Source organism: Falco punctatus (assembly GCF_963210335.1).
Source record: "Falco punctatus genome assembly, chromosome: 15".
In the NCBI taxonomy this organism is placed as follows: Eukaryota; Metazoa; Chordata; class Aves; order Falconiformes; family Falconidae; genus Falco; species Falco punctatus.
The window spans coordinates 22,604,947-22,617,070 of record NC_137595.1 but is presented as its reverse complement, the minus strand read 5'-3'; the positions used below and the strand labels follow the sequence as shown (position 1 = coordinate 22,617,070).

The 12,124-nt window shown below is 49.7% G+C and overlaps 1 protein-coding gene across 12 annotated transcripts in view; it reads right to left on the bottom strand.

The window, feature by feature from the left end:
• LOC308053696 (exocyst complex component 1-like) overlaps nt 1–11,179 on the bottom strand; it is a 32,060-nt gene extending 20,881 nt beyond the window's left edge. Inside the window, exons 1-7 of one of the 12 annotated variants that reach the window (XM_080365272.1) lie at nt 10,976–11,179; nt 9,128–9,279; nt 8,121–8,262; nt 7,435–7,566; nt 5,938–6,042; nt 1,652–1,787; nt 684–877 (exon numbers count right to left, since the gene is read on the bottom strand). In XM_080365272.1, coding sequence (XP_080221398.1) covers nt 684–877; nt 1,652–1,787; nt 5,938–6,042; nt 7,435–7,566; nt 8,121–8,144 — 591 coding nt within the window. In that variant the 5' untranslated portion in view covers nt 8,145–8,262; nt 9,128–9,279; nt 10,976–11,179. Of the gene's footprint in view, nt 1–683; nt 878–1,651; nt 1,812–5,937; nt 6,066–7,434; nt 7,643–8,120; nt 8,263–8,848; nt 9,059–9,127; nt 9,280–10,975 lie in introns of those variants that run through there. The other 11 variants (XM_080365277.1, XM_080365278.1, XM_080365269.1 and 8 more) reach the window with 11 other exon arrangements.
• Between the last annotated feature and the right edge of the window lie 945 nt (nt 11,180–12,124).

Here is a 12,124-nt window from a genome sequence, read left to right as displayed (position 1 = left end):
CAAAAGCAGATTTCTTCTGCACTGCTGGCTACAGAAACGATGGTCCTAATCTACACTACATGGGACATAGAGACATTCTGCACAATGCAGCAGAGACCCCAGAGCTCCCCAGCCTCATCCATATCCCTCAGCCAGCCCCAGAACACCCCAGCTTCACTTTGCCCCGCAGCCAGACCCTCACCCATCCCTGCGCTGCTCCCAGACATTACAGCCCCTCACAGCTCCACGTCCTCACGCAGCTGGGCTCCCTGTCCTTCCCTGCAGCTGGATCTGTGCCACTAGTTTGTTTTACTGCTTTGCAAAACTGGCAGTGGGCTTCACCTGCCCCAAGCTGGTCAGCCCCTGCATCCATGGGAGAGGCACCACTCAAGCCAACGTCAAGGGGCAGTTAAGCTCAGCAGAGACAGACATTTGGTGCCTGCCTGCCAGGCTGCAGCTCCTTGTTCAGCGCTGGCACCACGCACAGGGGGACAAACACCTACCTTTGCGAGGGGAGGAGCAGCAGCATCCTCTGGGCTTGCACATGAGATGCCTTTTGAGCTGAAGCAGCACAACAGCAAGATGACTTTTGCTCGGATCAAGTGCTCACAGCAAACGAAAGAGCAAAACCCAGAGACTAACCCAGTGCCCCCAAAAGCCAGACACCTTTTTTTCAGTTGAGTCACAGCCCTTGGCCCCCTTACCTCATCCAGCACATGGAGATCATTGGTCAGCTGCTCTGCAAAGGCCACCGAGTTGTTCACAAGGGGCTCGTACTCCTCCATCAGTTTCAACACATCAGCAGCTTCCCTTGGTGTCATCTCCTGGTACACACTGAGCTCCTCCTGGCTCTCAGCCTCCACAGTGTCCTTCCTATCTTCTTGGGGCCTTTGTCTCCCTGCGTGGGCAGGAGGAGATGTGGAGGTAGCCAAAACCTTCTAGCTGTGTCATTTTATTAGCCCTGCTAATGGTAGCCCCAAGGCTCCCACTGAGTCCAAGTGACATGAGTCCAGGGGTCTTAGTCTGATGGTCAGTTAGAATAAGATCACAGCATGGACCAAAGAAAGATGTGCGTGGGATAAAGGGCCAGCTTTGTAAGAGCAGCAAAACAGACATTTGAAATTCAGTTTGTGCTTTGGTTATGTTTTTACTTGTTCACCTCTCTAGGACTGTGTGTTGGGGCACGGTGATATGTTATACAAAGCTGAGACAAATTTCAGAGATGAACAGGCTTCTTCTGATCAAATATACTGATAGTCACGTGTTGTCAAGTAAAATGTATTTTTATATCCATATATCTTTTTATGGGGTAATGTTACCAGGCAGGCAGCCAGTCTCCCCCTGGCCTGACATTACCACCACTTTACTGCCTGCCTTCCCCAGCCCAGAGTGCAGATAGCATCTCTGGAGATAAAATGAACTGTCCATCTGTTTTCCCTCCCAGCCTCTCACTGTGTCTCCATGGCAGGGGTCAGTGGATAAATCGGATGGCTGTGCCTCCAGACACACAAAGCATGGATCCTCCTGCTTAGCTCTCCCTGGTACCCACCTCGGCTTCGCCCATCACCTGCATGCACTGTTTGCAATTTATTCACCTCCCGTTCCTAAAGCGATAACAGTGATAATGCAAAAAAAATCCCAAACCACTGAGTGCGACAAGGGAACTAATTACCTTCTGCTACACAGGAGGGGACATTCACAAATGTGATAGAGCCGGCGAGGAATCGGTGGTTCAGCTTCCATAAGCATCTGATAAAGGTTTTCTTCTTGTCAAAGCTGCTAGCTGTCCACTTGTAAACCTTGTCAAACTGCAGATCAAAATCCAGGCTTGCCTAGATGCCAACAGTTAATTACTACAACAATTAGACACACTTGCCGCACCACATACACTCAGCATAGGTTTGCAGCACATGTTAGTGTCAGGTACTGATGTGAGAACACCTTGTGTGCCGGGAGAAGAAACACCTCCTAGTTGAAGGAGGGAGGGAGGGAGGGAGATACACCCCTGCGCTGCACTTTCAAGCTTTGGGGGTTTTGGTGGCCCCAGGAAGCCACATTGTGAGTGGAGACGAGCACAGAGCTTAGAGGAGAGAGCTCTGTCTGCACAAGCAGCTCCGTCCCTTCAGCCAGGGGGGTGATCCTGACAGCTCCCGGAGACCACCTGGCAAAACGCCTGGCTGGACATGCTGGGAAGGTGACCCCAGGGAGACCAGCGCTACCGGCCACATCATGCCAATGGCTAGACTGGTTTTGGTGGAGCTGCATGGGTATAGTCAGACTCAGATCTGATGAAGGGCTAAAAACAGGCTATTGCCCCCACCATCCTTGCAGCACTCAACATGATGGACACCAACAGTACCGTCCCCAGGGTAACTGCTGTCAGAAGTTTGATGTGAAATCTTTCAATCAATGAATCCCCTGACAAGCTCTCCATCTCCCAGCTGACAGCAGGCGATTCCTCTCGTTAACAGCATATCCTTCTTCATGTTTCATTCCTGAAGATACAGACATCTCTCCCTGGACTTCTGCTGCTATCCCAAAGCAACGGGGCAGGATTTGAGAGGTAGATTCATGGCACTTGGCAAATAATCATAAGCATGATAAAAGCACTGAAAATAAAAGGATGCACAGCAATTCTAACCCTAGACGTAGACACCAAGACACCCATAGTGGGTCAGACCAAGCAATCAACCAGCAGCAGCATCCTGCTCCAGCACGCTGATCTCTTTTCAGATTATATAAATCCATCACCCTTTACTGCAGTTTTGGGGGTGCGAACGCTGATGAATTTTGACAGTGGCCAATGACAGATGCTTGGGAGAAAAAGCATTCAAAGGGTAAGTCCACAGTTATATTGCCTTCAGGATTCCCTGCCAGCCTCCAGCAGCCCATGATCTAGCAGCTCGCTGAGCCAAAGGTTGTATCCACAGCACTGTGTTTAACAGCCCTTGAAGGACCTACTGTCCCTGATTTCCTCTGATGGCTTTTTGATCTTATTCATAGCGTTGGCATTCACAGCATCCTGTGGCAATAAACTCTGCAGTGTAATGATGTGCTTGAATCAACTGGAGTTAAGCATTTGGGGTAAGCCCAGCACTCACCCTACCTCCCACTGCAGATATTCCCCTCTATAGTTCTCAACCAACGGGAAATCTCAAACCTTTCTTTGCTCAAGAATTGGGAACACTCAGAAAAAAAACAGAAATGAGCTTCCACAAGCTCAGTCCTGAACTTCCCCCAGCAGCACTGCGGTATTACACGTGCTTCACCTGGCACCTCCCAGCAGCCCCATTCCCTGGCAGGGGAAAATCACCTGAAAGAACAGGAGCATGGACTGGAAAATAAGCACTCTTGGCATTTCCCCATGTTGTTTTCATCTTGGGGATGTTCCATCATACACTGTTTCATGTGTAAGTGTCAATCTCTCTACATCTGTCCATGCCCAAAGGATGGAGTCCCACGGAGAGGCAACCACAGCCACAGGAGACTTAGTTTTTGCCAGTAAGAGGTACTAGGTGGGGAGAATAAGGGAGGCTGCTGAACAAGGAGCATCCCACAGAGAGAAACTCCTTCCTGCATCCTCTCATTAGCTCTGCAGCACAGCCTGCTCTCACCTTCTGGAGAACTTAGAAGCCGCACTTGTAATTATTGATACTAATCATCATAACAGACATAGAGTTTATGAGGACTGACGCAGTCCTACAATGCTTTAAGGGTTGTTTCTAAACACCTTGAAGCAATACATCACGCCCCCGCATTGCTCTGCAGGCTTGGTAGCAGCCCCTGCAACGGCACGGAGCAGCGATGTGTGAGGAAGGGATTTCCAGTGTACGTGGTTTATAGCATGCCTTATGAGGCGCTATTAAAGCGGGGAGGCATCCGTTAATCACTTCATAAATATTCATACTGTTTCGGTCAGGGGAGCTGTAGCTTTAAACACCGCCGGACTTGCAGTGTCAGTACTTTGCTGGTGCCAGGGTGCAGAGGGCTTCCCAGTGCACCAGAGCAGACCTGACAACCAAGCCCTTGCTGTCTGCACTGAATTTGACTCAGTAGCCAGGGTTCGGCTGTAGTTGATACTATCTGCTAAGCAGCAGAGTAGAGCTCGTATTTTGATTTCCATGGACCTGCCGAGCCATGCGACAGGGCAGAACTGTGCTGACTTGGGCCCTGGGCTGCACTGTGCTTGCCGTGTGCTGGGGTCTCCATGGTGGGACCCTGAAGGATGCCAACATGTCCTGGCTGCAGCCTGTGCAGCCTCTCCTCTGCCTGGGGACCTTGTGCAGCGGTTTCACCTGGTGAGTAGGACCCATTTCAGGAAGGATATGGACAACTCTGGATGCCTGTGTTTCAAGAAAGACCAATTCAGCCTGGAAGAAGCAAGGAAGAGGGCTCCAGGCCTGATGAAGGGAAGTGAGAAGTCAGCACAGAAGAGGAGTCTAGGAGGCCAGTCCACTTAGCCCGCCAGAAGGAAGGTTAATAGGGGAGGTGACCACCATCTAAAAATGTATCTGCAAAGGAGAAGAGCTGTCTAACCTAAAGGACAGCCACGGCACAAGGGCAAACAGGAACGATGTGGGCAGGAATATGGGCTGGGAGTCATAAGAAGGCTTTAGCCATCAGGACAACCAAGTTCTGTATTTGACTCCCAGTAGGAGAGGGTTCAAATATACACCAATACTTTAAGATAGAATATGATCGGTTTATCTCATTGGGATGGCACACGAAGGGGAAAGGACGGAAAATTCTGGAGGTACCTTCTAATCCTAACTCCTCCAGAGCTAAAGCCTTTAGAAGACTTGGTGGAGGCAGGCTCATCTGCGAGAAGAAAGCTCAGGCAGGATGAAAGCATGAATTTCCCTGTTTACAGGAGAATGTAAAACTATGAGTTATCAGTTCAGTTCTACCCACAGGATCAAGATGCCCTGCCAACCTGCAGTTGTGATTTTCCTTTCTGACGTGCTGTGCAGATGTACTTTATTTGCCCTGGATGTAGAACTGGAAAGCTGTTCTTTTTCTCATTTGTTTCTATGCTTGTGAAAACTCAGGCACCTTGCCAAAGCCCCTAGAACATTCACATTAATAAAAAACCCTAATTATAACAACTTTAATGACACTGCCAGCCCCAGCAGCAGAAAGTGAATATCTTGTCCATGCTTTCTTTCCCAAAAGCCTTAATGTCTCCCTAAAAGCACAGAATCACGCTGACTCCAGCTCTCTATAATCCTTCTTTCAGTAAATGCCTCCATTTAATCTTTAAATACCCTATGCAAATGTCTGTCAAGAAGCTTTGTCAACATGGATCGACAGATGGGCCTGACAATGTGCTCTGCAAATCCTGGAGACCTGACAAGAGCAGTACTTTGCAGCCCATCTCCTGCAAAGAGCTTCGGGAGGTCCTCTGCCTGAGGAAGGAGGGGAGTTTGCCCACTGATTTTGATGGAAGCTGTGTCCGTGCAGCAGTCACCCACTCACTGCTCACCCAGGCAGGTATTTGGCCAGCCTGACTTTTCCTAACTTCGAGAGGGATGACTTAGGAGGGAGGAAATCATGCCAGCCCCAGCCCTGGGCCCAGGCATCTCCCTGGAAAACATAAGAGCAACAAGTCCAAAAGCACTGATGTAGGAAGGAGGAACCAACCAGGGAGAGAACTCCCTTCACCATACTCTAGGAAGCAGCTCTGAGGGAAGGCAGAAGGCTTGTAAATTTTTTTTACTGGTGGCTGTTTCCCAAAATTAGCATTGTTCGGGCTGGTTCATTCTCATATTAGAAATCACACATACACACATGCACACACATCCTCTGCTGCTCTTCTCACCACCTAAACGTATGGGCTGAGGTCCAGAGGACCCAAATCCCCCTGTGGATCCTGGCCTGGGTCTCTCTAGCTCTATACTCGTATCTTACCCTCCCCCAGATCAGTTCTGCCTTTTGCCACAGAAGGAAAATCAATCCTACCTGACTGAGGGTCTTGCCATCCACAAGCTTCAGCTCTGCTAAAGGCCACCGGCAGGCTATCTTGTACTGCTCTCCTCGGTCTGTCTTGACCCTCACCAGAAACGGCTGCATTGGCATAAAGGTGTCCACTGAGGATGAGGAAAAAAAAAAAAACAACAACCCAAACAACACACAATATTATTGTTAGCCCAGTACACAACAGTTCAGTGTGGGTGGACAAGTACAGATGGACACACAGACACTGATTTTGCCTTGCGGCTGTATGGAGAGATACTACAGGGTTTCTACTGGCTTTCCTTTCATTGAGTATTTACATATGGGAAGTCCTCTCTGGGGTCTAATCCAGAGTACTCTGAAGTCTAATGGGGGATTCCGAATAATGTCAAAGGGTTTTAAACCAGGCCATTGTGCTCTACACAAGGCAAAAGTAGTATTTCTGCAAGATCCAAATGTGATGCAAACGGGGCGCCCTGGTGTGAGGAGATTTATGACGGTTACATACCATGTTGCTGGCTCTACGACAGGGTCCAAAAGCACTGCATTGTTTGACTGATACCCACACTAACATATCCCATCAAAAATCAGTTCCAGTGCCAATTAGCTTACAGTCACCTCTTGGGTCATCTGGGAGGCGCTCACTGTACATCATTCTGGCTATTACAATTTCATTCCCCCATATGAGCTAGGTGCCTCCAGAAAGCTGACACGGACAGCGCCAGGGGTAACTCGTGTACTTTAGATGTTATACAGGGTGGCTACATCAACCCTTGGAGATATCCCTTCTGGCCTCCGCTGACTACAGAGGGAGCTGAAGCACATAATCTAGGTCAAACACTATGGCTAAGGCTGTCAGAAATTAATCCTGCAGCAGGTGACTACACTGTCTAGAAGCTCATTGGCAGGGAAGTCCCTCCCCTGTAAGTCTGTCAAAAAATCTATGCTAACAATGTCTCAGGAGTGATGGAGCAACTAGAAAAGCATATACCAAAGGAGGTGGATAATTTCCCAAAGCACTTGTACCCTTGGATCCTAATCAAATCGCTGTGTAATGTCTGGGTACCAATAAAACTTTCACCAAAACTATGAAGAGACAGAATGAGGCTGTAATGCTGTGTCATGTTAGAATGGTTTGTTGCTGACCTCTAATGACAGGTTTGATGCAAATGGTAAAAAAAAAAATAAAAAATCTTAGGTTGGTGGAGGGAGCAGTCCTGCAGACCCCAGCTCTCTCTAGCCAGCCAAAGATCACCCGGCACTCAAGAGGGAACTTGTGCTTTCGTTGCCAGTTCTTGACATACTACACTGACAGGCACAGTGCCTATCTTTGGATTAGTATTTCCCTCATTTAATCCTGAAATACAGCATTCCAAATAGTGGTCCTATCTTTTCTCCCAGATTAGGAAAAGAGCCACGAGAGACAAAACTCTCTGACTAGAGCTGCAAGAAACCTTCCCGGGTCTGCAGCTCAGCCAGCATCCCAGCCCCCGAGGTTCTCACCCGCGACACAGAGAATGGACATCTTCTTCTTCTTCCCTGTCTTCCAGACATGAATGGTTTCCAGTAGCCTCTTTTTCTGCGGGTTGAACACATCTTTTTCCAGCGAGCTCCAGAGAGAAGACATGGTGATACCTGAACACAACGGTAAGTGGTAGCTGCGTGTGCCTCCCACTGATGCTCGAGGGCACCGTGGGCTGCCCAGCACCTCCTGGGACACACAGACAGGCTGGGGAGATGATCTGCACACAAGCTCCCGGCACACCACTTCCCCACACCGATTTCACCTCTGTTGTTTTGCAGACAGCACAAGTGTTAACTAATGGATGTAAATTTGGAGCCAGAAGGGCCTTTTATAATTGGCTGGTCTGAATTCCACAATAAAACTTCCCTAATTTCTTAAAAAACCCTCCCTTTTGGTTCTGACCCAGCATAGTGTCTTGAGCAACAGAACCGTGTCCACAGGCAGGCGAAACAGTTTAGCAGCTACAAGCAACCCATCACCTGCTTACTTTTGTTGGCCCCTGTTGTTTCAGCACTTATTTCAGCTCAAGAAATCACCCTACTGGGTCACACAAACTGTGCTGGGGTGCCCTGCGATCAGCATGGGATGGGCATACCTAACCGTGCAAGTCAGCGCTGAAAAAAAAAAAAAAAAAAAAAAAAGCCCCAAAAAACCAACAACCAACCTTAAAGAAGCCACAACTCTGCATTGGGAGATTTGCTCTGAGGCATCCTGCCTCTTGGAGATCCTGGGGGCTTTAGCTTAGCAGAAATACACAGCAACCCTCCAAAGGGAGATCAGCTTGCCAGTCCAGCTCCCTTGCCAACCTTAGAATCATAGAATCACAGAATCATTTAGGTTGGTAAAGGCCTTTAAAATCATCAAGTCCATCCATTAACCCAGCACTGCCAAGTCCATCACTAAACCACGTCCCCAAGCACAGCATCTATGCATTTTTTAAACACCCCCAGGGATGGTGACTGCACCAGTTCCCTGGGCAGCCTGTCCCAGTGCTGGACAACCCTGTCAGTGAAGACATTTTTCTGAATACCCAACTGAAACCTCCCCTGCTGCAACTTGAGGCCATTGTGCCATGCTGAGCAGCCCGAGCATGCAGAGCCACAGCTCATGGAACCCGGGGTGATGCAGGCACCTTGCAGGAGCAAAAGCAGAGCCCTGGCTGGCAAGGGGGCTCAGAGGGGCTCACAGGGTTGCACTGTGGGCACGGAGGGGAAGGCAGGCAGCTTGTGCTGTCTCTCCCATGCCAAGATGGTGTGAGGCTGGCAGTGCACAGCCTCTGCCACCTCCCTGGCCACATCCTGCCACCACATCCCGCACCCACCTTGCTGTGCCCTTGTCTCCCCAAATCTCACCCCCACTGCCCCAGTCTGTGCTCTGCTCAGCAGTTCGCACCACTGCGGACCTCCAGCTGCTCTTCCTTCCTCCTCAGCTGACAGCTCTGGGATTCCCCACTGCTTTCCCAGTCCCCTGAAAGACTCATTTTTTGGACAAATAGCAGGGGGAGAGGAGCTTCAGGGCACCAGTGCTTCCCTCCTGCCTCCCATCCCCGGTTCCCCTCCCACGGGTCCCCCTCTGCTCTCCTTGCATGACACAGACCAGGGCAGATGCCCCCCCAGAGTGGCTGCCCTGCCTTCCCGAGCCCCTGGCCTCGGCCCCTGGGCTTGGACTCACCAGCAGCAAGGGGAAAGTCCTGCGCAGAGCTGAAAGTGCTCGCAGGGCTCAGATGCTTGCAAATGGATACTAAGAGCCAGCAGCTGCTAAACTCCCACAGAGATCCCCACTCTTTTGAGCTCCCCTGGCTGCAAGTTAATCAGGTAATTAACCTGAAAGGAGAAGTGGGCAACAGGGAGGGAATGGGAAGCCCTGGTGCGGTCTGTCACGGGGGCTGAGCCCCTCCTGCAGCCTGCCAGGTCTGTATCCCCTGGCTGGGCACTGCGAGCAAGTGCTTCATGGAAACACGTCTGAGTTCTCCAGCCAGCTGAACAAGTGCAAATTTTTTGGTTTCATAGTCTAAGAGGAAACAAACGCCAACTTCTTCTCCCCCTCAGTTTGCTAACGTAGCTGGACGTGCTTCTCCACAGCCCCCGAATGGCTGCGATATGCATGACTTAAACTGCAGCATCCAGCTTTAAACCACTGCAGCAGCTCATGAGGTTTTGCAAGAGTAATACAACAGCCACTTTGCAGATGAGGAAAGTGCAGTAAGAAAGCAACCTAATCAAGAGGATGTCTCCTGGCTGGCTCCTTACAAGCCATGCTCAGAGCAGCAGGGGATCTCAGACACAGGTACGGCAGGAGAGTCCTGCCTCCGAGTCCAGCCCACAGAGGGCACAGGGGTGGCCCACTGCAACCTCTTGCAAGCTCAGCTCAGTGCTAGGCTGGACCAAGACAACTTGGTTCAGTTTGAGGTACTGAAATACACTGATTTCAGTCAGCCCAATGCAAGAAGGAAAGGATTTATTTCAATCATCCTAGCAGAAGCAGTGGTTTTAGCAAGAATGTGCTGCTTGTTCACAAACTCCTTTTCTTTAATCCACGATATTCTTAATGGAAAGTTCTCACACAACTTCCCAGTCAGATCTAAGCCTCATGTTGATGTATTTCTACTGAAAGTTAAACCCAGCACTATCAGGGAGGAGATGGCAGTTGGTGTCCTCTGTCTTACATATAGATACACAGAAACATCCAGCAGTTACACCGCAGCCTTTGATCTGGGTGGCGAGGGAATAAGCAAAGTGGCTACAACTAGAAGGTTACATTTAATGCAAATATTTTGGTAAGAATTAGGGATATATAAAAATATAGACTGTAGGAAAATAATATTTAGAACACGCACTCTGAATGTTTTCTAAGTCATTCATTGTTACTGGAATTTACTGGTTGCTCTGCAACGAACTGAGACAACGAAACCTTCAACAGCTCCCTCCCCGTAGTGACAGGGCTTTCATCTCAGCCACACAGTTAATGAGCTTGAAATCACATCCGTAATTATTTAAACTTTTTATATCGTGGCTGTGATATATATATAAAAAAAGACATTTACTGCTAAAATGATTCTGTCACCGTAGCATCTCTCTGAATGCAGTCCCTTGCCAGGTTATCTTGGTTTCTCCATCCCTGTCAGCTTTTCAGTCTCTCTAATGGCATTCACCTCCAGAGGCAGGCAGGCTGGCAGCCCGGAGACCTGGCCGTCTATACCGCTATTGCTTTCGAACTCACTAATTCATTTCTAATAGCACTTTAGCAACAGCTACAGGAAAATGATTGAAAGCCAAAGTAATAGAGGGCTCCCTGCTCCCTGATAAGCTAATGCAGAAAGCACAATACTTTCCATGAATATAATTGAAAAGCTGTCTGTAGCCAAGCCAGTTAACCCCCCCATTTTGTAGACAGCCCGTAAGACTTAAAGATCTCAGTGAAACCTTCCTGAAATTTTCACTGAGGTGCACATCACCCATCCAGACAGCTGACAGTGAGGGAGAGAGCGTGAGCGAAAGGAAGAGCGCTCAAAGACTTTACCATCCACGTCTTGCTGGGGATAAACTGTAGGATTTCAGTTGCAAGAAGCCTTAGAACAGGAAACAGTTTGCTGGTAAAATGAAAGCTTTCAGAGAAAAACAGGAAGCCTGAAGAACCTGAGCGAAGCCCCTGAGCCGCCGGCTTGAGGTCGGGGCAGGAAACCCCTCGCGCAGCCGCTGTGGAGCCCAGGTGCAGCCCAGGGCAGGCAGGGCGCTGAGCAGCTGGGGTGAAGTGGGGTTAGACCGAAAGCAAAGCAAGGTGAAACTGCCCTCCCTTTCCTCCTCGTTCTGTTAAAGAGTGTCAAAGTGCTGAGCAGAGAACAACCATGGCTCAGCCTGTAGCCAGACGCTGTCTCCCTCGTCCTCCTCCTTTAACAAAGGGTCTCAGAAACTGCAAGACATTGAGCAGTCAGACAGGATTCTAATGGCACAGCACCTGCCCTTGTTAAGCAGGACACATAATCATGATGTATAATTTAGCTTTAAGCGTAAAGGAAACCTCGTGCTGGTTCCTGGTAACGCCTTGGGATATACATTAGTACTAACCAAAAGCCAGGTCCTGCTGAAACCAAAGGATGCATTGAAGCGAGTCCAGAGGAGGCCACGAAGATGCTCAGAGGGTTGGAGCACCGCTCCCGTGCAAACAGGCTGGGCTGGGGTGGTTCAGCCTGGGGAAGAGAAAGCTCTGGGGAGACCACAGAGCAGCCTGCCAGTAAGACTCCTTTAAGTAAGGAGCTTATCAGAAGGATGGGGACAGACATTTTAGTAGGGCCTGTAGTGGCAGGACAAGGGGTAACAGTGTTAAACTGAAAGAGGGTCAGTTTGGATTAGATACACGGCAGAAATCCTTCACCGTGGGGGTGGTGAGACGCTGGCCCAGGCTGCCCAGAGCAGCTGTGGGTGCCCCATCCCTGGCAGTGCCCAAGGCCAGGCTGGACGGGGCTGGGAGCAGCCTGGGCTGGGGGGAGGGGTCCCTGCCCACTGCAGGGGGCTGGAACTAGATGGGTTTTAAGGTCTCTTCCGATCCCAACCATGGATTTGGTGACCATAGGCATTTTGGGACAGGCATTGGTGTGAGTGCTAGCCCACAATGACTGACATGCCTGCTGGAGCAATAATCCAGAGAGGAGCCAGAGCCAGGAGCTAGCTA